This window comes from Neovison vison, chromosome 12 (genome assembly GCF_020171115.1).
Source record: "Neovison vison isolate M4711 chromosome 12, ASM_NN_V1, whole genome shotgun sequence".
NCBI lineage: Eukaryota > Metazoa > Chordata > Mammalia > Carnivora > Mustelidae > Neogale > Neogale vison.
Window position 1 is genome coordinate 127,015,959 of NC_058102.1, and position 27,544 is coordinate 127,043,502.

The window sequence follows — 27,544 nt, forward strand, 5'->3', positions numbered from 1 at the left end:
CACCTTCTACTTTCATTATAACTAACCTATTCGTATAAGGAAGGGAGAGTGTTGGTTAAGAAGTAATTACACCGGGGCGCGTGGGTGGCTCAGTGGGTTAAAGCCTCTACCTTTGGCTCAGGTGATGATCTCAGGGTCCTGGGATTGAGCCCCGCATCGGGCTTTCTGCTCAGCAGGGAGCCTGCTTCCCCATCTCTCTGCCTCTCTGTCTACTTGTGATCTCTCCCTGTCAAATAAATAAATAAAATCTTAAAAAAAAAAAAAGAAGTAATTACACCAGTCATCAAGGTGAGCACAAAAGCATTGTGAGTCAAAGCACCACTATCATCTCATTTAATTATTGGTGTTATATTATACTGTATTCTATATTTGGCATAGGTTGCAGTGATAGCGCTGTTATCACTGTTATTAACTACCTGTTAATGACCACTTTTCTTTTTTAAGTAGTAAAAAACTTTTTAAGTAGTAAAAAACATCTTGGAATGTAAGAGGGGACACTGAAAGAAATATAAGGCTATTTCAGTGTCTTATTTAGAGTGGGCATCGGTAATTATAACTGCCAGAAAAGGAGTAAGATGAATGCAAGAAAGGGGAGACAGCATTTGGATGTTTAAAGGTTTTAGTCATAAATAAGTGAACTTCGTTTCCTAGTTCAGGCTTAGAGATTGGTTTTCCATTTCCATGTTATTTCCTACACGTATATTCTTTCTGTAATAAAGCCAGCTTGTCAAGTCCTATAACATTTTCTTAGAGGAAGGTAAACAAATGGAAGTGAATAAAGAAGAGAAAGCCTGCCAAATAATTTATCCCTATTCCCATCAGGGCTCTAATGTAATTCGGTTGAAAGAAATCTTAGTAAGTTCAATAGAGTCATATGATACTTGATTTCAAATACGAATGCTATTTAAATAGGAGCTTAGGAAAGTACAGTATCCTTATATTTTGAGACACTCTCTGGAAACTTGGTGTTTGATGATGGAGTCACAGGAAATTCTGCTCCTGAAGGGAAATAAGCCCATGCTAGGAATCGACTGGTATCATGAGAGTATCGCTTCTATCCATCTCTGATATATTTGATTAAGTTGTGAGTCTCTAAGGAAAACTGTATGAAAATAAACTAGCGGAAAAAGTGCTAGGGCAAATTTATAGGATAAAAATACCTAATGATGACAGTTTACCAAAAGATTAAAGACATACTAGTTTTTTTGTTTGTTTGTTTTTCTGGGTTTACCTACTGATTTAGAATGGTAATTTTTAAAAAATTCAGTCATTTCTTCATTCACAAACTCGGATTAAGAATGTAGTCTATGCCATATATTATATGGGCATTGATAGATGGATATGGTATTAGATCAACTCAGGTTGTAGATACATTATATGTTACTGAAGGTGATAGTCAAGAATAAAATGTGAAAAGTTCTGTGACAGATAAACACAGTGTTATTGACTGTGTAGGGTACTTTCTAACAGTGGTGCTAGGGAATCTGTAAATTTTAATAAGAAAAGTGATTCAGGGGCAAATTTAGAAAGATAGTAGTCATTAGGCAAGTGAAGCGAGGTGCTTGATTCCACTAAAGAATGGTCTGGAAATAGAGAAAAAGTTGTTTGCCTGAAGCAAATTTTGTATAACTGGAGTGGAATTTGTGGTCAGAAATGTAGAAATAAGTCTGGAGAGGTAAGCAGGGACTGGGTCTTGAAGAATCCTTCCTCCCCCATCATACCATCGCCACCCATTGTTCAGGTAGTTCCATTGTTCAAGGAAAAGCTAGAGGACCAAGAAGCATGTGGATATGTTCTTTATAGTTCAGCCTCCTGGAACCGAGCAGAGAGAGAAGATGCAGCAAGTTCCAGGAGAGGCCCATGGAAGCTGTCAGTGATGGATGTGACTGTGAAAAAGATAGGAAAGTGGGTAATCTACCGACTTCCTAACTTTATACTCCCATACTAGTCAACATATCTTATGAAGTTGATTGACCCTTGGAAGATTTAGATGGGTCATGCTGCTCAGATCTGCGGACCAACCTTTATCATCAATATTTTTATTACTCGCCTTTAAATATATTCGCTGCGATCACAGCATCCTCAGGTGCTTCTCAGTGAGAGTAGGAAGATCATCTCTCTGCATTTGACAGCTTCTTACCACAGTGTTCCCCAGCTTATTCAACATTAAAATAATGTGATTGTCTGTTTTCCAGAGATATTGAAGAATTGGATGAATACAGTCAATTGTGTAATACACATAATAAGTTATTATTCTTTTCCCATTACATTGTTTTTGTAGTTTTATAAAAATTTCTTAAACTGCCCAGATACTTCAGTAAGAGTAGTAGTTGGTTTTAGTTTAAGGATAGAGTAAATACCCATCCTGCCTGTGCTAGGTACAGGCATGCCTTGAAAGGCTGATAGCCTTTATTCTCGGAGCAAGAGCGTGGTCACTTTGCTCTCAGAAGTGCTGAGCAGCATGCATGAGTTTTCTTCGTAATAGTAAATGTATACACATCCCTAGACACATGTACTTTACTTTTATGTATGTTTGTATGCAGCAAAAATAATTTATAAAGGGAATTTTGCTTTAGGAAAGTAACTCTAGTGAACCCTTCATGAATTGCTTCTGTTTAATATATCTCTAATACCTAGTGAAGGAGCTAAAAGTCACAGAATGTTCTGTGTTACTTGGCTTATTTTGGTAAGAAAGAGTGTCAAACTCTAGGATGACAGATTGAAATAGATGTTTCTGTAGACATTAAACCATAATGTTTGAATATGGTGAATGTAGATATTATCCAGGGAAATTATAAAATCTGAGTTTCCTATAAATTTTATATGTAGATTACTTGGAGTATTTTTGAAATTTTTCTTTGTCATATCTGTAATAATAATGAAGGAGAAAAAGAAAGTAATGGTTTGATAACTTTTCCTATATTCAGTACAATGTACTTTGCTGTGTGGGTTTCAGTAAATACTATTTGCTATTCATAATTTATTTGCCACCTATTTTTAAAAGGAAATTGATATATATCTATTAACTTTAATATTATACTATTTTAAATGCCATAGAAACTAAGAATTTAGTTTTAAATTTCATAAAACACCTAATTTTAATTTAAATTTAAACTTTCTTAATTTAAACTTTCTCAAGAAGGGAAAAGTAAGACTTTTTGTACATTGAAACCATTTATTTTGTTGCATATTTTTTATGTGTTTCAATACTACTTGGGCCAAAGCTGAGAGGATTTATAGCCCTTACAGGTTAGAGCTCTTCACTGTATAGTCAATTTGAAAATAAGCTATCACTCACACTGGAAATTGCTTTAGGGGATATGGTTGGAGTAGATGAGTATTTTCAAGAGTAGAAGTGTCTGAAATAATGCTTCAACAGTAGATGAGTATTATCTATGAGATTTGTATACAAATTTCAACATACTATATTATCTAAAACATTAAAACTGTTAGGGTGCCTGGGGGGCTCAATTGGTTAAGCATCTAAGACTTCGTTTCAGCTCAGGTTGTGATCTCAGGGTCATAAGAGCAAGCCCCATATCGGCCTCTCTGCTCAGAATGTAGTCAGCCTGTGATTCTCTCTCCCTCACTCTGCCCCTCCCATTTGTGTTCTCTCTCTCAAATAAATAAATATTTTTTTTTAAAGATTTTATTTATTTATTTATTTATTTATTTATTTATTTGACAAACAGAGATCACAAGTAGGCTGAGAGGCAGGCAGAGAGAGAGGAGGAAGCAGGCTCCCTGCTGAGCAGAGAGCCTGATGTGGGGCTCGATCCCAGGACCCTGGGATCATGACCTGAGCCGAAGGCAGAGGCTTTAACCCACTGAGCCACCCCGGTGCCCCTCAAATAAATAAATCTTAAAAAAAAAAATTAAAAACCCCTAAAAACTGTCATCTTATATGATCTCTCAGCCCCTTGCAATGCAAAACGATGATGACAAAAATGTGTACACAAACACACACACACACGAATATATAGTGCATGTGTGTACATACATATTCATTTTTTACAAACACCTCTTCATCTTAGAAGAGTTGGAAGATTATTCTGTTTCCTAGTTTACTTGCTTTGCAGTATCATTTATCTTGTCAATGTAGATCTTAAAATTATTTAACCTTTTGCAAAACCTTAAAGATCATCTCTTCTGAGACATTGGGCATTTGTACAGTATGGTTTTGGGTGGTTTTTCAGTTTGTCTGCACTACCTCCTTACACACACACCCCCCCAGTGAAAGGCAAACTGCCTTACTCACTGTTCTAATATCAAACCTATTGATTCCCCACTTACAATTTTGTTCCCACTCTGCTAAATGGCTTTTTACTAGAAACATGAAAATTTAAAACATCTCGAGACTCTACTCTTTCAGTCCTTACAGACTTTTGTGCACTGAAGGAAACTCTCATTTTTATAATACTGATCTGTACCGATGCTTTCGCAATTAAGTCTGTCCTTATGGCATTTCTTTATGTTATTATTTTGGACTCTTAACTGGTTTCATATTGGCATTTTGCTTTTATTGTTACATATGTTCTGGTCACTCTTTCTGTTTGTTTTCTTGTCACTCTTTCTGAAAAGTGTTTCCCTGCACTCTCCAGTTGGAGTGCTAAGCATAGACTCTTATGTGGAGGGACAGCTCTTTAATATTTACTGGTGGGAATTGAAGTTCTAGCACCCCAGGATTACTCAATGAAAAGCATCGCTTTAATTTTCAGAGCTAGGATTTTTAATCAATGGACAGACACACTCTTAAAAACATCTTGTGTGTAACTTGAAAATTAATTTTGATAGGTAGCTGTCAAACTGTATGATAAACAATTCCAACCCATAAATATACTTTTTTTAAAAAAGATTTTATTTATTTATTTGACAGAGATAGACATAGCGAGAGAGGAACACAAGCAGGGGGAGGGGGAGAGGAGAAGCAGACTCCCCACTGAGCAGGAAGCCCGGTGCGGGACTCAATCCCAGGATCTTGGGATCATGACCTGAGCCGAAGGCAGACGCTTAATGTACTGAGCCACCCAGGCACCTCACCATCCATAAATATACTTAAAGAAAAGAAAAAAATCATGATAATATTGGCAAAATTTGTGTAAGACCCACTCATGGGTACATTTATTCCTGAGTCTTCTAAAATACCAATTTAGCTTGAGAAACTTGAACTTGTCTCTATCCTAGTAGAAGTAACTTCCCAGGTCAATCCTTCTTTAAAAAATTCTAGCAGCGGGCTTGGATTAAAGTGTTCAAATAAGGTATTGTATGTGACACCATTAGGGAAGTCAGAGAAAAGCAGAACCATTCTTGCTGAACTTGGGTTAAGCACCACAAAGCCTTGCCCTCCATTTATCTCTGAGGGACCCTAGACTCAAAGGATTAAGCATAGAAAATCAGCATAATCAATATTGTTATAATTTCATGCTTTTGAAATCCATCCAGGATTCCTGATGAGATGATGCCATGGGTCCGTGTTTCAACATTCCCTCTATTCCAAACACAGCAAAGCTAGATGGAAGAGTTATCACAAAGAAAGGCTTAGAGACATGATAGATTTCAGCATGGGGCAAAACTGGAGTAGAACCAGAGAGGAGAGATCAGGCATGATTCCAGGTTCTCAAGCAAATACAAGATGAGAGATGTCTAATGACAGTCTGGCATGGAGTGTTCTTCTTCAGCGCTAACTTGTAAAAAGAGCCTCAACATTTTATCGCTTTACAGGAAATTATAGCCCTGATGAGACAAAAGAATGAGGGGCAGGAAGACAAAAATACAGTTTCAGAACTAACTGTAACATCTGGGGGAAGTCAAGTACTTGTCAGGACTAGATTGCCGCGGAAGTATCAGTGCCCTTGGTTAGCATCGGTAAAGTCATTTTTCTGAAACAACTCATCCTATGAGCAAGACTTGGGCTTGTCTCTTGAAGTCAGGCTGACAAGAGACTCTGGAATTAGTAAAATGCACCACGCCAGGAAGACACAGAGTCATCTGACATTGAGCTGCTGTGACCTACATCATGTACCCAGTGACCACCAGGGATTTACAACCGTGTGGAAATTGATGAACATTCAAGTAATGGTTGCTGTCATTGCAAATGAGCATAATGGCAGGGACATTAGGGGAGCAGCAGAGGAACAGAGAGCTCTACTTGGACATAAAAGTTAAGTCTAAAATCCATTCCAACGACATAGTATACACAGTAGATTTTATACATACGTGCCTGTATAACAGTACCTAGTGTGCAGCTGGGAAACGATTCTGTCAACAAACTTCTTTTTGAAAAATCAAAAAGAACTATAATACATAATTCAAATATAAGACCAGAAAGATGAGGGATGGTATAATAAACTGTCTTACTATTTCATTAGAAGAAATTCATTTTTTAAAAAATGATGATTATTCCCCACAGCCAACGAGAGCTGTTCTGATGGTACGTTGACCTGCACTTCCTCTAACAGCTGTGTCCCAGTTCACAAGCGCTGTGATGGTTTGGTCGACTGCGTGGATTTCCAGCTTGACGAGTCCAGCTGCACAGGTACTCTATTTCCATTAACATATTCTTTACCATATAAGCCAGTAACTTAACCCTGTAGATGATAAAAATAACAAAACTTGAAATTCTAAATAATTTCCAAGTATGGAATAATTGGATTTCTATTATTGGTTTAGGTCAGGAAGAATATTAACATTAACATATAAAATGCTTATAAATATATAATGTAATATATAACATATATAATATATATAAATATATAATGAACTCATGCTTATTCTATATAAATGAATGTTCCCCAATGAAGAGAAATCAAACACTAAATTTTAAGTTAATAAAACTTAAAGTTCTTAGTATTTGATAATCTCTTTGATGCAAATTTCTTGGTTTCTAAAATAAGGAAACAATCTAACATGTTATTAATTTTTTAATTATAATTTTCCCACTTCTCTATTTGCATGATCTAGTCATGTTTAAAAGTCAGTTTATTAAGCTTTAGACTGACTTTTAAAAATTCCTCTCTCCTGACCCTGCAATATTTATCAGAACTGATAATGTATGTTTGTGATTATACTTTTATCAGAACTGCTTTAAAATTCTCTAAATTTATTATAGTCCATTGCTAACATCTCTCCTGAGTAATTGAACTTTTATTTCATGCAGGAGATATATGAAATAATAGATAAGTAGGGGCAATATAAATCTCTCACAACGAAAATACAAAGTCATAATAAAAGATATATTCAATCATATATTCTAAATAAATTGGAGATATTTAATATCAAAACTAGGTGAGAATATACTCTTTGTATCTTTCAAGAGCGCAGACTATTATAAGTGACAAAAGCATGATAATTATAATCAGATCACAGTGCAAGAAAGTCTTATTTTTTATGCTGCTGAAATGAATACTCACAGAGCACTGAATTTTATGAGTACAAAAGGAAATCAAGAAGCGAGCAAATCTGGTTCCATAAAATATGCAAAGATGAACGGTCTCTGCCATTATTTCTGTACCAGGCATGCTTATACATCAGACTGATACCCAAAGGAAATGCTTTCACTTTCTTTCCAGAGTAAGAAAAATATAAACAAGATCGTTTCAGTCTTTGAAACTATTAAGACAAAGAAAGCACTGATATCCAGCACCCAAATTTATTTGCATAAAGGTGAGATTTTTGTTCAGGATAGTCCTCAGTGAGAACAAACCATAACATGTGATGGGTTATTGTCTGACTTTAGGTATTTTACTTTTATCATTCATCCTGATGACGTGGAGGTAGTAGCAGAGAGCACATTCTGGTCGCCCCGTTTAGTTGAGCCATTCAGCAATTCATTCACCGTTCATTGACACATCACACTGCCCCAGCTGCTGGCTTACAGTAATATAAAGAACTCGTGAAACAGCTTTCAGAAATAAAATTCACATTATATTTTTTTGTTCTCTATATTTTCTGTGCTTTTTAGTTTGTCAAACAGATACGATGTAGTCAATGCTTCTGTGTTTAAGAATGTGTCTCGGCTTAATCCACACGAAGAGGTGTCAATGCCCGTGACAGCTTCCTCTTTCTTTCCAAACATCATCTCCCTTTGGGGTAGCATTTCCTAGACTTCATGAGCCCGAACCTGACAGCATCCAGGAATGTCCCTGTGCTCACCCACAGCAGGCGGTGAGCATCTGGTCTCCCCTCACCTGAGGTTTAAGTCATTAGCGCGAACATTGACCTCAGGCCCTATGGAAGTGTTGCAGGTTAAGTATATTTCGAAAAGGCCGTGTGTTCCCAAGTTATGTGAGAAAGGCATATTATTTTCAAGTTTTGGTTGCTTATGCAGCAGAAGGTTATTGAACAGAATGTGTCTGGCTTAATTTAAATTGGGAGTTTTTTCCAGTCATCTGTCGTGGTGGAGGGTAATGAAAGTTATGTTAAGGTGATACGATAATTATGATAATCATCCTTTGAAGTAGAATAAGGAAAAGGCATCAAAAATTTAGAGTTGTAGGGATGCCTGGGTGGCTCAGTCAGTTAAGCATCTGGCTTCAACTCAGGTCATGACCTGGGGGTCCCGGGATCAAGCTCTGCACCAGGCTTCCTTGCCCAGTAGGGAATATGCTTCTCCCTCACCCTCCGCCCCTCCCTTCTCCCACCATGTGTGCTCATTCTCACTCTCAAATAAATAAATAAATAAAATCCTTGAAAAAAAAATGAAGTTTTAGGATGGGATGTTAGGAATACAATTTAATATGTTTTTTTTTTTTTTAAGATTTTATTTATTTATTTGACAGAGAGAGATCACAAGTAGGCAGAGAGGCAGGCAGAGAGAGAGGAGGAAGCAGGCTCCTTGCTGAGCAGAGAGCCTGATGCGGGACTCGATCCCACGACCCTGAGATCATGACCTGAGCCGAAGGCAACGACTTAACCCACTGAGCCACCCAGGCGCCCCAACAATTTAATATGTTTAATGATAATAATAGTAATGCCTAGTAATATTTCAGAAGGTTTTATTTTTATTAAGTTTTTTTAAAACTTTAATTCCAGTGGTCTCAACATGTAGTGTTCTATCAGCGTCAGGTGTACAATACAGTGATTCATCACGGTTGTGCCTCACTCCGTGCTCGCTTTGATGAGTGTGTGCTTCATCCCGTCACCTCTTTCTCCCATCCCCCTCCACCTCCCTTGGCTCTATTTTCAATGAAGACCTTCCGTTAGAGCTACTCTTCTTTCCAACAAGAACATTTTTTCTCGAAGCATGCACCAAACCAAAGCACTATAGAGCAGAGCTATGCCAGATTGCTAAGCCATAGTTAATCTTCCCTGCAGTCCTTGTGCTGGGATTTCAAGATAAAGAGAACAATCTGTGCCCACTGGGTATTTGGTTTACTGCACCAAGCCATTTGGTTTTCTGGAAGATTCTTAGACCCTTATAGTTCCTGAAACTACAGGCAAGTTATTGGCAGGTGTATATCTAATCCATGACAGTGCATAAATACTGTACCATTCAAAGAAGTTGATGATCATAATATCAAGAACAGCAAGGGGTTATACAGAAATTCTGACCTGAATAACAGATCATTTGACATTTTTAAACCAATAGACTTTAGGTGTTAGAGGACTGGAGTTTAGTTCAGTATCTGTTGCTCCTTTGCTATTGACTTGAGCAAATTATATTATTAACCAGTTTCCTTCTCTGTGAAAAAGGATCTCTATGAATATAGCACATAATGCTATGAGGATTAAATGAGGTAATGCCAGTAAAACTCTTAAGACAGTCTCGACACAGATCAGGTCTTCAGTAAATGATAGTGGTAGTGGTGCTCATAATGGTACAGGGGAGAAGGAAAGGAAACGCTGGAGAGAGCATTGGTCATAGAAATAGAAATTAGGTTTCATGGGCAGTTTAAACAATCCCCAAATACAGAGAGCTGGCTGAGAACAATTATTTGCATACCTAACTCACTCGTATAGAAATGTTACAAATACCTTTCATTTTATCTTCTCAGCAGCCCTAGAAGGCAAGGTGATAGATATAATTCGCACTTTAAACATGAGAAAGCGTAGATTTAACCGCTTAGTCCAAAGTTACACAACCCATTAACTGGGCGGGGGTCAGTGAGGGAGAACCAGGACTCACGTGACTATTAGTCTTCTCAGCAGCCCACCGGTACAAGAGCTCTCACTTCCTCGGCCTCCAGCTGAATCGTACTGGCCTCCAGATACATGGTCATAATAACCAATTCAGGAGGGTGCAAGGCGGCGAGACACTGATGTGGCTAAGGAGCCTGAGGTTCTCCTATCACCCCCATAGACCCCGACTTGACATTTGAGAGCTGCTTATATCCTGGGAGTTTAATAGTTTAATCTCTTCATTGCTAACTAGTCATAGACCCCTCCCTGCCCATTTCAGCTCTTCCCTACTTTAAGCTGTTTTGAGTAAAGTAAAGGTGAAAATATGTTGTACTGTGTCTTTCCATTCTTATGGATAAAAAACTTGTGGAGGTCATCTACAAACAGTCTCTCTTACACCGAGTTTAACTCCTTGCTCTGGCCAGTGCCTCCTTTCCACCGTGCTCCATTATCCAGCGTAATAAAATGCATATTTAAATTTCCACAGCTTTATTTTGATGTAAAGCAAGCCTATGTTTTACTCTCAGCAATCATGGTAAATACTAATAATCCCAGGGGGGAAAAATGTGCAGCTATGTGTATTTTGATGTTCTATGTAATATCAGACACTCTATGGTTTTTTTTTTCCTTATAAAAACAAAGCCCTTATGTGAGGAAGACTGAAATTGTACTTAAGACCAAACATAACCATAAAATGGTTTATCTGAAAGGTTTCTAGCTATTTATGCTTTATCATGCTGGTGGGCTGTTTTTAGTCAAACCAGCTCATTTCTGGTTTAGGAAGGAAATTTCACATCTGTTGTGTTCAGCTGAGCATGCCTGAGAGCCTGAGGGGTGTAGCTGTACCCCCATCTTTAGTGCCACACTCCCTTGCTGTAATTAAAGAGGGAGGAGGAGGGAAGGCAAGATTGGAACTACAGATGACCCTTAAGTAGCACAGGTTCAAGCTGTGAGGCTCCACTAATAGGCAGAGTTTTTTTTTTTTTTTTCAATTTATTTATTTTCAGAAAAACAGTATTCATTATTTTTTCACCACACCCAGTGCTCCATGCAAGCCGTGCCCTCTATAATACCCACCACCTGGTACCCCAACCTCCCACCCCCCCGCCACTTCAAACCCCTCAGATTGTTTTTACAGGAAAGTTGGAAATGCAGTTGCTCTTCCTTTGATTTACCTCATAGCATTTTCTTCTCTTAGCTTACTTTATTGCAGAAGTACAGTATACGATACACATCATATATAAAAGATATGTTCACCAACTGTTTATATTATCACCAACTGTTTGTATAAAAGATACGTTCACCAACTTTATATCATCAGTAAGGCTTCCAGTCAACAGTAGGCAATTGGTAGTTAAGTCGGGAGAGTTCAAAGTTATCTATGGGTGGTTAACTGTGTGAGGGTCAGTGCCCCAAATCCCCACGTTGTTTAGGGGCCAACTACATCCCTGGAAGAACAAATCACTGGAAACCTTTGAGAGCAAAAAGAACACCAGACACGTGGTATATTGCAAATTTGTTCCCACACTGCAACCTCCCTCCTTCCCTATTTTTCCTCTTTCATACTCCCTCTTCTGCCCCCTTTCCAGTGTTCAGTGACTGACTCCACAATCTGACTCTCCCTAGTTGCCCTTCAGAGTTCTTCTCCGAGGGCTTTTTTCCTACACATCATTTTTGCTTCTCCTTATTACTTTTCTGCCATTGTTCAAAACCATCATCCTTTCCCGACCCAAGTAAATTGTTTCTCTTTCTGCTAAGGTTAGTCTGCTCCTGTAAAGTCAAAGACTGTGTCTTTGTGACTCCCGTGACACTTCATAAAATGATCTCAAGTGATTTTTGAGGGGCAAGCCTGAAAATTGATGATAGCTGAAAGGCAGAGGAAGAAATCCAAAGCTTCAAATCCATGCCCTAGCCTGTATTTTATCTGAGCTTCAGACCTGCAAATAATATTGCCCAAGGAATACTTCCACTTCGATGTCCCCTTAGGCACTTAAAACACCAGCATCTTTCCCTACAAATTCTCCCTTCCCCTCAGATCCCCCAATTCAGTGAATGAAACCATCAGCTAAGCAGAGGCCCTGCCAGAGGTTTTAACATCACCCTTCATTCTTCCAGATAATCACCAGGATCTTTCAATCCCAACATTAAAATATCTTACAAATCCCCACAATTCTCAGGCTCCTACCCAACCTCTTTCATTCAGCAACCATGGTTCCTTACTGGATTACTACAAAAAGCTCTTAACTGGGCTCTTGCATTTTAGTCTTAGCCCTTCTGTTGACTTTACATACTGGATCCAGAATTGTCTTTTTAAAGAATGAAACATGCACTTAGTTTCTTAAAATTCTGGCCTTCTAGGTTAAAGCTTAAACTGCTCACTGAGCCTCTATGAGCTGGCCCCCGTGTGTCTCTGACCTTCTCCCCTTCTCTGTTTGCGTGATCGGTCAAACCAGGCTGAACCTCCTTCTGATCCTCAAACATACCATACTCTCTTCTTGGGCCTCTGAGTCTTTATGACTATATTTAAACACACATACACCCCCGTACCCAAATGAATGCTGATTTTCTTCTGGGAAGCTTTTCTTTATTCCCCAAATTTGATTTAGGTGCCCTTATTGGTACTCCAATTACCCTTGTTACATCCATTCCAAAGTATACTAATTTTAGTATTGTATTTTAACTCCCTAGTCTTTTTTTTTTTTTTTTGCATTTTCTATAAAGCTGGAAGGTCAACATGAGCAAAAACCGCAATTGTCTCTTTTTTATTATTTTTTAAAGATTTTATTTATCCACTTGACACACACAGAGAGAGAGATCACAAGTAGGCAGAGAGGCAGGCAGAGAGAGAGGAGGAAGCACGCTCCCTGCTGAGCAGAGAACCCGATGCCGCCTGGATCCCAGGACCCTAAGATCATGCATGGCAGAGGCTTAACCCACTGAGCCACCCAGGTTCCCCTGTCTCTTTTTTAGGTCAACATTTCTTAAGCATGTATCATGAGCTAGGTGTGTTCTAACATTCTCAACAACTCCAAGATAGATACTATTTTTAACCCAGTTTGACAGAGAGGAACCAGAGATACAGAGAGATTAACTAGCTTATCCTGTATTATACAGCTAATTAAGTTGAGTTGAGATTCTTCCTCAGGCAGTCTGGCTCTGATGCCTGCGGCTTTAATAATTTTGTAAACTTCCTGTGTTATATATTGTTATATATTCAGTGCTTAGCCTAGTGCTGGATATTAACAGATGCTCAGAATAGATATGTTGAATTAAGTTTCCACCAAGTATTGGAGGTAAGACAGTCCAACCAGGGGAGAATGGTATCCTGCAAGAGAGAAGTTGTTTAAAAAAAAAAAAAGGGGTTGCCTGGGTGGCTCAGTGGATTAAGCCACTGCCTTCAGTTCAGGTCATGATCTCAGGGTCCTGGGATCGAGTCCTGCATCGGGCTCTCTGCAGCAGGGAGCCTGCTTCCCTCTCTCTCTCTCTCTCTGCCTGCCTCTCTGCCTGCTTGTGATCTCTCTCTCTCTGTCAAATAAATAAATAAAATCTTAAAAAAAAAAGCCAAGAAAAGCAATTTGGGGATTAAGTGAGTAAGGAAACCAACAGGTCTTAGTAGGTCAGGATACATGTGAGGATCCAAGGATACTGTAAAGAAACCTAAAGAGCTAAAGGCACTAACCACTTCCAGTGTCATACCTATGAGACAGTATCTAGCTTCTTTTTAATCTATAAGCAAATCACCTTTGAAGATAAATGTTGACACTAACCTAGGAGTGGGGAATGATACAAGCAGCAAGAGACCAGGGCCAGGGAAACAAAGGTCAATTTGAGCTATGCTGATGCTTGTCGTGGATGCAAAGGTCGGACATGTTCATGCGCAAGTGACATTTTACCAAGAAGACAAGGACACCCAGGAAAGCATTGTCTGTCATGATAGTCACTCGTGTGTGGAACTGAAAACAATAAATGCTGCATTAAAGAACAAATTTCAGTATAATCACAACCATGAGAGACTATGGACTCTGAAAAACAATCTGAGGGATTTGAAGTGGTTGGCGGGGGGAGGTTGGGGAAACCAGGTGGTGGGTATTAGAGAGGGCATGGATTGCATGGAGCACTGGGTGTGGTGCAAAAATAATGATACTGTTATGCTGAAAATAAATAAAAATTTAAAAAAATCACAAATATGTCTTGCAGACATGTTCTAAATAAGTAGATTTTGCTAATCCAGGGGAGGAAAGAGTCTTCTCTTGTGGTCAACCACTCAGGCATGTGAAGAGAATGAACACATCAAGGGCGGCAAGGGCCACGGAACAAATTTGTGGGCCACAGAGAAGTAGCCTAGGAGAATTCTTGTTCTTTTAGAAGCAATTTATTCTCAGTGGCTAGATTTAATGCAGCGATTAACAGTAATATGTCCTCCTCCTTCCTAATAATATTTACAATTAACTGTGGGCTTTGTGATGCTTCTTTGTAGAGTGCCCGTTGGGTTACTGCAGAAATGGTGGGATTTGTGTAGTGGAGAAGAACGGCCCTGTGTGTCGGTAAGGAGCATTGTCTACTTTGTCTTTGAACAGTTATTGCCATTGGCTTACTTATTTTTCTCAAAGCTGGTATAATACAACACCAATGAACACAAAGTTATTCAGGCAAAAATAGTGGATAATGGCATTATTTGCATTTATCTGTCTGAATATGAGAAAGGAAGATGTGGGTATATTTTAGAAAAAAAGGCAATTATTTAACATGATTTTATGTCTTAACATTTTGTATTATATAGGATGTAGTTTTAATACTCATTCATTCTTATTTTTAATATTTATATCAGGTTATAAAAAGATTTTATATATAGGTGTCATCCTATTTCAGATGAACTTAGTGTCTGTATTTCCTTATTCCCTTTTTATTTCACATTTCACATTTCTCTTTTCTAACAACAAAGGATAAAATTAATTCATAAATAAGACCTTTTTATAGTTTAAGCAGTGGATGTTTATGAGTACCCAAAGTTAAGGTACAGATAAGGAATACATTTGCATGCTTAAAGCAAAGATAAACAAAAACGGTCCTTGTGATTTCTTTGGGGAATTATTTATACTGCATATCAAAGATTGCTTGATTTTTTCCCCTCACCCTTTAGGGAATTGTGCAAAAACAGTTTCATAAATTCCAAAGGAAATGATGCATATTCCATTATATTTGTGTTTATGACTTTTTAATCTAGTAGACCAATGGATATTTACTTTGCTTATTAGAGAACGGATGGTAGTTTGATACTGAAGTCATAACAAAACACACAGAAGTATCTGGAAAACAATGATTGATAGTTGTTTGAATCCTTATATCCTTCTGAGTCAACACGTATATTTTAGGAAAAGTTGTTTATGCCTTATAAAAGCAAATATCTCTACCAATTAACACAACAGCAAAATTTTTTTGATGAGATATGTTTAGACACTGTTTTAACATTGTTGAAAGTGAATTATTAATGGGTTTCTCTAAGTGTTTTGTCTCTCTACTTCATTACATAATTTATTTCACAACATCTGAACAAAATTATGCTTTCCCCTGTATCAGTTTCCATGGAAATTAATTTTTTACAAACTGTAAGTTGATGGAAAGACAGGATGCATAGTATAATTTCTAAAATCTCCTGAAAGAAATTGAGAATGATGCCATAAATAATGTCCATCTTATGTCAGCTGAGTGGATAATGTTTAGTGTCAACTATTTACAATAAGGAGGTTTGCATTTTTGTCTTCTCTAACCCTGCCAGACAAGAAAGCTCTCTGAGACTGTACCTAGTCTTAGCTAAGCAAACAGAGTTTTGCGTTCTTGGCAACATCCTCTGGTACTTAAATAAACTTTAAAAATGGAAATCCAGATGGTGACGTCTGAGATGGGTTTCTCTCACATGAGAAAACTCTTAACATGAGGGAGAAGATGCAGTAGGAGGATTAAGAGGCAAAGGGACCAGAGGAAGGAAATCGGTGTGACAAATGTAGAAAGAAATTCATTAATCAAATATTTTAAAATAGTGTTTTTAGTAATAAATAATACTTTTCAGATAGTGAAATGACTCATTGCCACTAGTATAAACAAATGTTTGGAATTAGTGTTCTTTTCAACATAGGTATGAAAAATGACTTGTGGGTTGTTGTTATTTTTTTTTCATATTACAGTATGGTAGTTTCTTCATTCAAACTCTAATTACTTGAAAGCCATGAACTGCAAAAGTAAACATATGTATATTACAGTAAACTTTTAGAAGGCATATACTTGTACATCAGGCAAAAAGTAGAAAACCCAACATCTAAATCCCACTTTGCAGTATTATTTTTCTCTCCACTTAAATATGGTTTTCCTTTCACCAACACATGTACTCACACAAGCACACATTTTGTTTCTTATAGAAATAAGAATTATACTTTATACATTCCCTTTGTACCTTGTTTATGTTTTTTTTTTCTCTTAATAAAATATTGTGCTGTTGTTCCATGTCGGTACATCTGGCTCCTAGATCCATCACTTCTTGGCTGTGTAGTGTTGAGTAAATTTCCCAATCTAATGTGTCCAGCTTCTTCTCTGGCAAACTGGACAAGATAATAGCACCTACTTCACAGGGTAGTTGTGAGACTTCAAGGGGTTAAATATGTGAGACACTCGGTACTGTGTCTGACATACAAAAGATACTATAGGAAGGCTAGCCATCAGAACTATTATATCATCCCTTTTTATGCTGTGTAGTCTGCAATATTTAATGTAGGGTTTGTCATCATTTAAATAACCTCATTGATACTATTAAGGGTTGTTTAGTTTCTTTCTTAAATACTTGCTTTCACAAATAATCTTGCAACATGCATCCTTTGACTTGGACTGAGCAAAATTCCTTAAGCATAACATACCTTACTGAAATGCAAAATAACAATGTAAATTGTTTCTAGTTATATTTACTATCAAATGCATTTCCAATTAAATTTCGTATCTAGGTCATGTCACACACAGGTATTCTTTTTTGGATTTAAGTTTCAATGAGGATGGCTTTAGAATGAAGAGCTTTAGAGTAAACATAAAGCACTATGGAAAGATGTTGGCTTTATATCAAACCCCTGTCATTCCCGGGCGTGAGAATTCAAGGTCTCTGTCACTCAAAGATGTAAGGACAGACCAAAGCCCATCTCTGTCCGGGCATTGTGAATATAAGAACTTCATGGTATCGAAAAGGAGGCTTGTCACAAGAGTCTTTGAGTTTTCTCTTGGAATCTAAGGTATCTTGAGAAAGGACCTTCAGATTTTACCTGTGATCCTAGAGAAGAGAGACTTAAGGGGAAAAAAATAAAAAAAAAAAAAGGTCATTTGGGTTGCTGGAAGTTTATAATTATCCGCAAGCATAAACACTATTATGTGAACTATGGTTTTCCATGACCTGAGGACCACCAACAGGGTGGCATGTCTGAGGGCTGAAGAAGCAAATCAAGAGCCAAAAGAGGGAAATTATTCCTAACCTAAAGAGGCTTGGTTATTATATTATTTTGATATATCAGTATGTTTCTTTGAAAAATAGACTGAGCTATGTAATTAAATTCCAAAGGGCAGGAAAGAGGTTACAAAGAAAAAAAAAAAAATCAAGTCATCAAAGCTAAAAGAAAGAAATAGGAAACAGTATAAAATAAATGCATATATAATTATATATATACACATATATATTTATTATATATTTCATATATATGTATACATGAGATCATGTTGTTAGTGAAGCTAGGCAGAAAAAGTATTAAAGTTTGGGTTAATTTATAGATTTGGAATACAATTTATTAACAACTATCCTATCCCACTAGGTTCCACATTCTTAAATTTGCTTGCCAATAGGACACCAGAGTTCCTTTGGATATGTCATAGGCATTACAGATTTAACATGTCCAAAAAGATCTGGCATGTGGGCAGGCCATATTCTTTTCTTTCTCTCAGATTTACACGCACTGTTCTCTCTACTTAGAATTTTATTTTTCTGCATTTGCCCAAAAGATACCTTTTAATCCTTTAGAGCAAATATAAATGGCAATTTCCCTGGGAAGCCTTTCCCAGACCAACCAGAGAGGATGCCTCATCCCTCCTTCTGGGTTCCTTTGTTGCTTCCCTCATTCTGTTATTTTACAAGTACTGGTTTTACTAAACTACGTATTGGAACCTGTTATATCCTTTGAAGAAATATATTTCCAATTAAAATTTTGTTCTTTATGACTATCAAAATTTATTCTGTCCACTTTTTACTAGTTTTATTTGTAAGGATAACTCTTAGACAGTTATGGTCACTAAAAATTAAAAAAAATATACTATGTTCATACTTTGGGTGTAAAAAAAGATTTGAAAAATAATCAAAGGCTTTTAAGTATAAACTATATTATATTAGGATAAATATTTGCTAGGACAGGGCCAAAGTAACAGTTTAAGGAGGAAAATGATCAATTGGAATTTCTAACTATTAAAGACAGTGTATGCAGGCAAAATTTTGAAGACCATTGTCTTAGAAAATAAGGGTTATATTTTCCACAGCTTTTTATGACTAGTACCTAACACACACTTGACATTGTAAGAGCTATTTGAATAATACACTGACTAAAGTATAAGTGAATGAAATACAAATGGAAAGTCCTGAGATTTCAAGGAAAAGTATCAGTACTTTTAAATATGTACCTAAAATGTATTAAGATATGAGTAAATAACATACCACAATCCAAACTGCCAATCACAAAGGAGCTCTTGTCTACTTTACATGTAGACAGCAAACAGTATAGTGAGGGAGCATATGATATACTCATTATACTATAAAACAAAAATCACTCCAGTGTATAGGACAGAACAGATACCCATAGAAAGTAGTCACTAAAGAAAGTCTACTTTGCTACAATGACAGAAGAGGGTACTCTTAAACTAGGAATCTTGTAAACTAAACTCTTCAACCCTGGGCTTAAAATTAAGAGGTAAGTGCAGTTATCCATCTATAAAAAGCCACTGTTTAAAATAAAATTCAGCTTATGAATTCTCTCATTTTCCCCATCAAAAACAAAACAAACAAAAACAAAGAAATATGAAGCAAGAAAGAAAGTACTCCAAGACCCTGACTCCAAACTGAATTAAATATTAATTCAGTTAAATTTAGGGAAAGGGGGTGGGGTGGGGAGTAAAACTTAATTGGGATTTTAAAGTCCAAATACAACTGGAAAACAAAACAGTAAGAATCAAATAAGAGTGGATTGAAGCAAGGAAGGAAATGAAATAGAAAGGAAAGACTAAATTATAATACTTCTCCCAAGAGAGGATAGATTCAAATTAATTCTATTAAAGAATTCTGAACGAAGTTGAAAAATAACCAAGGGAACAAAAAGAAGGTAAAGTACATAACCAAAGAGAAAGTAGTTGAAGTGGAAGATAAAGAACATGTATATAATTGGAGTCCCTAAAGAGGAAAACAAAACAGTGGAGTGGAACTAATATTTAAAACTGTGATCCAAGAAAACGTTCAGAAATGAAAGAAGAATGAATTTGCATGATGAAAGGGCCAGAAGTTACCTGGGAAATTTGACACAAAGCCAGAAACTCCCAAGACATGGCCTAATAAAAATATGGGACTTCAAAATGAAGAAATATATACTCCTTCAAGAATGGAAAGGATAGGTGTTTTCCCTGATATTATCTACACAAACACACACACACAAAGACATACATATATATATATATATATATATATATATATATATATATATATATATGCCTCCTCAGAGCCTCTAGGGAAAAAGAACAAATAATAAAGGGATTAGTCTAGTATTAGACTTCTGAAAGCTGAGAAACAAGGAAACCCGTTGTGATTGTCCCAGAGTTGCAAAAAAAGTCTTTGACAAAATTCAATTACCATTCCTGATATTTTTTTAAAGGCACTGAAGAAAATGTGAATTGGTATCCAACTGATATAAATCCTTATTAAATTCAGCATCTTACCTGACAGAGAATTATGAGAGACATTACCGTTAAGATTGGGAACAAAGGCACACATGACCTCTGTCTTCACTGCTATTTAATATCAAATGAGAGGTAGTAGGCAACATAATTTGACCATAAGTAAATAAATAAATAAATAAATAAGAATTAATAAAGGGATACCTGGGTAGCTCAGTCAGTTAGGCATCTGACTCCTGATTTTGGCCCAGGTCATGATCTCAGAGTGATGGGTTCGAACCCTGCATCAGGCTCCGAGCTCAGAGTGGAGTCTGCTTGAGAATCTCTGTCTCAAAATAATAATAATAATAATAATAAAGTTAAATTATCATGATAGTATCCCAGGAGAACCCTAGGGAATTAATCATAAAAAGTTATTAAAAAATTAAAAACAACTCAGTAAGTAAGGTTGGAGGACATAAAATTAGCATTGAGACAACAGTGTAGGTACACAAACAAAACTAGAGGGGCAATAGGAAAAGGAAATATAACCACAATAACAAAAAAACATAAAATATTTAGGAATACATTTAATAAAATAAACCACAACTCTATGATAAAAAACAATCCCCAAAGGTTTGACCAAGTAGAAACCCATTTTCTTTTCTGAATAGCTGGCTCAAAATAGTAAGGATCTTAGTTCTTCCTAAATTAATCTATGTATTTAATGCAATTCCAACAAAAACACCCACAGGCTTTTTGTGGGATTAAATAATTCGATATTAAAGTTCCTATGGAAAATGAACATGGGACTAGCTAATATTAGGGGCTGAGGAGCCCTACTAGTATAATTGGAATAAAGCTCTTACTGTTAAAGCAACATGGTATAGACACCTGAAAGACATTTCAGATGAACAAAGTAGAACATCTAGAAATATATTCAAGTGCATATGAAAATTTAGTAAATGATAAAAATGGCATCTCAAATCACTGGACAGGATGGACTTTTAGACAGGGAGTGTCAGGCAACTAGTTAGCTATTTGTAAAAAGACAAACTTAGAACCAGGTACACACATAAAAATAATCTTCAGGTGGAGCAGTATGCAGGGTGAGACCATACACATACTAGAGAAATACACGATATATTTCTCCAAACTCTGGATGTAAGAAAGTGCTTTTTTTCAATGACTCAAGCCCAAATGCAATGAAAGATAATACTGATAAATTTACATAAGAATTAGGTTAAAAAGAATATTTTGCATGATATAGAAATACATAAGCAATGTCAGAAGACAAAGGTCAATCTTAAAGGAAATGCTTCTATCATAAATCTCAGAAAAAGGAAATATCCCTAATACTTAAAGAACTATTTCAAGATGTGGGAAAAGATCAACCATCGTATTAAAAAACCTGATGGTTATTATTTTTCAGGTATATAAAATGATGATCAAACATAAAAAAATTCAACTTCATAACAGAAAGGCAAATTTAGTGATACTAATATGCTTTTTGTCACCTCTCCGATGAGAAACATATTCTGTTGGTAAGGATGCAAAGAAACAAACATTTTGCTAACAGAAATGGGAATTAGTATAACTTCTGTGGAAGTGATTTTGGCAATATCTAAGAAAACCTATATATCCACATACTTTTTGCCCTAGCAAAATTAGAATTTACACTGGTGGTACAACTCCAGCACTATAAGAATATTGAGCAACAAAGTTACTCACCACAGCCTTCTTACAATTTCAAAATATTGGAAAGAACCTAAATGCCTCCATATAGGAGAGTGGTTAATAACTATGGCATATCCACACAATGGGGTATGACTCGAATATGGAACAGTTAAGGAGTGTCCCTTTAGCCAGGTGTAGAAAGGTGATGTGGGGAGCAGCATAAGGGAAAATGAAGAAATATGGAATAGTTCTGTAGTTCTTTCATTTGACTCAAATGTTAAAATTCTGGAGAGTAGGTGTGCCTGGGTGGCTCAGATGGTTAAATGTCTGCCTTTGGCTTAGGTCCTGATCTCTGGGTCCTGGGATCTAGTCCCATCTCAGACTCCTGGCCCAACAGGGATTCTACTTCTCCATCTTCCTCTCCTGCCCTGCTTGTGCTCACACTCTCTCTTGTTCTCAAATGCATTAAGTAAAAATCTTAAAAAAAAAAATCTCAATGTTACTGTTGATAATAACATGTCAGAACTTCTTACGTGTTTGACGTGTCTTTGGCCTTCACATGAACATGTACATGACAGATGATCATGTACTAATTTAGCAGTTAATGAATTGAGACTTAGTGGAATGAAATTAAGTAATTTTCTCAGACACAAAAAGCAAGAAATGGTGGATTTCAGGGTGCCTAGGTGGCTCAGTTGGTTAAGCATCTGCCTTCAGCTTAGGTCACGATTGCAAATCAAGCCCTTGTTGGGCTCCCTGCTCAGTGGGAGGTCTGCATCTCCTTCTCGCTCCGCTGCTCCCCCTGCTTGTGGTCTCTCTCTCTCTCTCTCTCTTAAATAGTAAGGTCTTAAGGAAGGAAGGGAGGGAGGGAGGGATGAAAGAAATGGTGGAATTCAGATTCAAAACCTGTCTTTTTGCCAAGGTTTATATGCCTAGGTTATCAATCACTATGTCACATTTCCTCTTTGGATATTTGACTAGGTGGCTCATGATTCTATGATTGCAAGATTCTATGAGTAGAGATATGAATCAAGTGTCTATGGAAAATCTAGAACTAAGTTTTATTTGCACTTGGCTATTTTTTTTTTTTTAATTCCTGTGGGTGTTCATGTCATTCTTTTTTGCCCCCTCCCCCCCCCTTTTTTTTTACCTTCCTACCTGGAGTACTTGGAAAAAATCTCTAAATTCATCTTTTATGGCCCAACCTGTGTAGACCTTCCTCTCTAGAACTCTCCCTGAACCCACATGCATGTGAGTCATAGCCTGTGTGCAATGTACAAAAGAAGACTGGGATATGAGTCTTAAAAACAGGTTAACCTGAGTTTAGGTATGAACTCCATCCAGCACTTACTAATGCCATGACTTTGAATAAATAACAACCTTTTTCTAAGGGGGGAAGAGGAAAAGGGATATTCACTAAGAAACTAACATTCTCTGCCACCATGGCACTGTGAACTGAAAAGGGCTTCTGTATTTCTGAAATGTATAATTCATAATTGTTTTATTTACTGAAGGACATTTTTTAAAATGTTGTATCTCAATGGAAAGCATTAGTAATCTGTTAACCAGTTTCTTATTTAACATCATCAAAATCATCTCCATGGCAACCAACAATAGTTCTTTATGAGGTGGAATACAGAACAAACCATCAAAATTTAAGATCATGGCCTCCGTTGTTATTTTTTCAAACACGGTACTCAAGCACTAAGGACTAACAAATATTCATAGTAAGCTTAAATGTTTTGTAAATGAAAATCATTTCAAATTTCAAAAATCTAATTTAAAGAGGAGGAGGGCATTTAGAAATCTTTAATGCTATAAGCTTGAGAGGCCATGTGGGTGTCTGTTTTTCAAATCCAGCACATGGAAGAAGCGATTTTCTGGTTAAATATGAATTACCAAAATTGCCCCAAGAAGAGGTATTAAAGTTGAGCAGATTGAATGACATAGTGGAAATTTTAGAAGTCAAAGATGTAGTCCCTCTCTTCCAAAAACTTAAATGCATATATCTATTTCAATAAACTAAAAGCATTTCTCTTAAAGCTAGGAATAAGAAAAAGAAAGGTCTGTTAGCAATGGGATTATTCTATTATTCTGTTTGCTCAAGAGGTTTTAGCCAAAGAAACAAGCACAAAGAAGTAAGGGTTAAACGTATTGAAAAAGAAGAAACACAAATATTATTGCAGATATTCACAGTCTAGGAAATTCAAGCCAATTAAGTGTAATACTGTTAGAATGATAAAAAAAAAAAAAAGGTTCAGCAAAGTAGACGGATACATGATAAATATGCAACACTAGGTACATTTCCTTTTCACCAGCAGGGACAATGACTGAACAAAATAATGGGAAAAGAACTCGATTCTGAAAGAGCAGAAATTATTGTAATATATGCAGGCCTACACTAATAGTAAATATACACTTAATAGTAAATAGAAAACTGCAAAGCTCACATGGAGGATGTTCAAGGACTTGATTATGTAGATAGGAAAAAGAATGGGTAAGCTTACTTCTAGAATCAGCAGTATTCACTAATGTACAAATGACAACCAAAGAACATTTTCAGTGTTCTAGATTTTTGTTGTTTTTTTTTTAGACCAGTGGATTTTAATGGCCACATAAATAAAATATTTAAAGGCAAAATTAAGACTTGATATATGTTGTACTTATATTAAAGTATGCTGTAAAGTCATTGTGATATATACTGGGGAGCCAGGACAGAAATAGACAAATAGGCTAGTGCAAAAGAATAAAGATTCTACAAGTAGATCAATGTAGCCATGTGAAACGAGGATAAACTAAGCAGCATTTCGAGTTGATGAAAATGGGTGGATTGAACTAGTAATAATTGGTATTAAAACAATTGGTTAGGGGCGCCTGGGTGGCTCAGTGGGTTAAAGCCTCTGCCTTCGGCTCAGGTCATGATCCCAGGGTCCTCGGATCGAGCCCCACATCGGGCTCTCTGCTCAGCAGGGAGCCTGCTTCCCTTTCTCTCTCTGCCTGCCTCTCTGCCTACTTGTGATCTCTGTCTCTCAAATAAATAAATAAAATCTTTAAAAAAATTGGTTAGCCATTTAGTTAGAATATAAATTATTGATATTTTACACAATTAATTCCATATTTAATAAAGGAATATATAGGGTAAAATTATAAAAACTTTTAGAAAGAATAAAGGACCATTTTTAAATCTTGAAATATGGAAGCCATTTATAAGTTTATCAGCAGCCATAAGAGAAGAGAAAAACAAATTTGAAAATGTGATCACATGGATAGTTCTCAAACAGAATTAAAGCTGCAATATGGTAAAAGACATCATATGTATGTGAGATCACATACGTATGATATCACATACATATGATATCTTTTTTTTTAGTAATACATAACAGGCCACAAGAAAGCTATATAGTATTATACAGTACACAATAGACAGGGATTAATTATTACATTTAATTAGTTATCTGTATATAGTGTTCCCCCAAAGAAATAAAAATTATGTAATAAACAACTAGACAGAGAATATTCACAGAAGAATTAATATAAATGCTCAACACATACCTGGAAAAAATTCTACTTTCATTAATAGGTTAAGTGCAAAGTAAACCTTTGGAAATCCCAGTTTTACTAAAGTGACAAAAAGAAATTAGGAATATCCACTATTTGTGAATATGTAGAAACACTGGCACTTTTATACATAGATTATATGAATAAAATCTGTATATCTAGGAAGGTAAATATACAACAAAATATACAGCATTTAGGAAAAGAAACTTTCAGGAAAGACAAAGGGAAAATACCCATTCAAGATTCCAATATTTATACTGTTTAGCTCAGCAACCTCTGTCCTAGGAATCTAGCCTACTGACATATTAACAAGAAATATGTAGGTAAACATCCTGAAATTGGTATTTTATAGTACCTTTTTTAAAAAAGATTTTATTTATTTATTTGAGAGGGGGAGAAAGAGTGAGAGAGAGCACAAGGGGAGGGAGGGCAGAGAGAAAGGGATAAGCCGACTCCCCGCTGAGTGGGGAAACTAAAGTCTGTCTGGATCCCAGGACCCCTGGATCATGACCTGAGCCAAAGGCAGATGCTTAACTGACTGTGCTACCCAGGTGTCCCTATAGTATTGTTTTGAAAACAAAATTAAGTTCAAAATAGTGTAATGCAATCTTGTAAAACCAGTTTTTAAAATGGAAAATATAAATTCTGACATAGAAAATTATATTTTTAAATGAAAAATGCAAATTCCACAATAATATACATATTAAAATCTACAGGGGGAAAAGGTGCATAAATATGAGTGCCTATGAATAATGAAAAACCAGTCTCGCAGTGTCATATCAAAGTGTTAGGAGTTGTAAGTGACCTCTCTAGAAGGAAACTGGCTTTGGGAGATAGCGCAATTTCATATTTTAGTTTCTTCATTTTTTCTTTAACAAATACTGCTTCTGTAACTCAGAACTACATTTTTAAAAAAGGCCTTAAAACAGTTACAGTATTGAAAAAATAATAACACTGCTTACAGTAAAAGGCAGAGCCAACTGGCTGCTTTTAACAGTGTCTCCAAGATAAATGGGCCTGTCCCTTGGTTTTTCTCCCTTGTTGTCAGAAAGTATTACACACTTTCTGCCTCGTGAAGAGCCAAACAAGCCAGACAGACTAGGAATGTGATTGAAGATGAAGCAAATAACCTCTCTCACCAAACCTCCCTCCCCCCTCCCTCCCCCCCAAAACTGGATCCTTCTCCAATCACATATGCCAAAAGAGTCATGAAAATGAAAAGCACAGTAATACCTAATTTTCTTTCTCTGCCCCTTTCCCAGAAAGAAAGTGTTGTGGTGTGTTTGTACGCTTAACTGTTAAATCCTGTTTAGACTTTTCATGCCAGGCATAAGTTTTCACAGCTGAACACTGCATTGCTTTGACAATTTGATGTAAGTGTCTCTTGAATGACCTGTTGACTCATCCAGGGAGGGCATTCTGCAAGGAAGGACATGGCCCAGATTTCGTTTACTGGTCACTGGTGACAGGGATTTGTGATCCAGATATTTTCCAAAGTCTCTGGTATGACCTGACTGTTAAGTAGATATTTCTTTCCTCCTGGAAGAAAAGTGGTGGGTTATTTCTGGGGCAGTATCTAATGCCAAAGAACTTGCTTTAAAAGAGAGAACAAGAGATAGCTGTCTATATTATAAGGATTAGGAACTTGAAAAACCCCACTACTTCACTGGTCTTTTAAAATAGCTGCACAGGAAAATGTTTCCTCTAATCTGCACAATTTTTGTAATTTTCCTAGCATGTGCACGACTGAGCTTTAATGGGACAGCAGTTGATTGGAAATAACATCTTTTCTTTCTCTGCTGTGTGTGCCGTGTGCATGTGTCCGTTGTATTCTTGAAGGGGAAGGAGAGGCACAGCCCCGTGGAGGCGCTCAGAGACCTGAGCGTTGAAGAATGCTGACAAAAAGTCATTCCTCAGAATGAATTTCACAATTTCCCAAACTAGGCTCCCCAGTGGCACTGGAACGGCAGGCCATCCAGCTCTGCCCTGATCCTACATAGCTTTTCTTCCTGCTCAGCCAGCATGAGTTTAACTATGTCAGAGTAGAATCTTTTGTGCTGTTGCTAGGTGGCTGATCTCTGCCTTACAGAAGCAAAATCTAGCAAATGAGGTAGAACTTTTTGAACCTATCCCTCTTACTAGTGAAATGTTGACAGATCTAAGTAGTTCAATGCATTTTAATTTTGAAGCCCCCGTGGGACTTTTCTTATCCTCTGAAAGCCCTAGTTTATGTTTGCCGTTGCCTTAATCTGCTGTCCAT

At 36.7% G+C, this 27,544-nt stretch overlaps 1 protein-coding gene across 1 annotated transcript in view; it reads left to right on the top strand.

Moving 5' to 3' along the window:
• MALRD1 (MAM and LDL receptor class A domain containing 1) overlaps window positions 1-27,544 on the top strand; it is an 838,152-nt gene that overhangs the window by 688,361 nt on the left and 122,247 nt on the right. Inside the window, exons 38-39 of the mRNA XM_044228594.1 lie at window positions 6,410-6,535; window positions 14,594-14,660. Of these exons, the coding sequence (XP_044084529.1) occupies window positions 6,410-6,535; window positions 14,594-14,660 (193 nt within the window). The remainder of the gene's footprint in view (window positions 1-6,409; window positions 6,536-14,593; window positions 14,661-27,544) is intronic.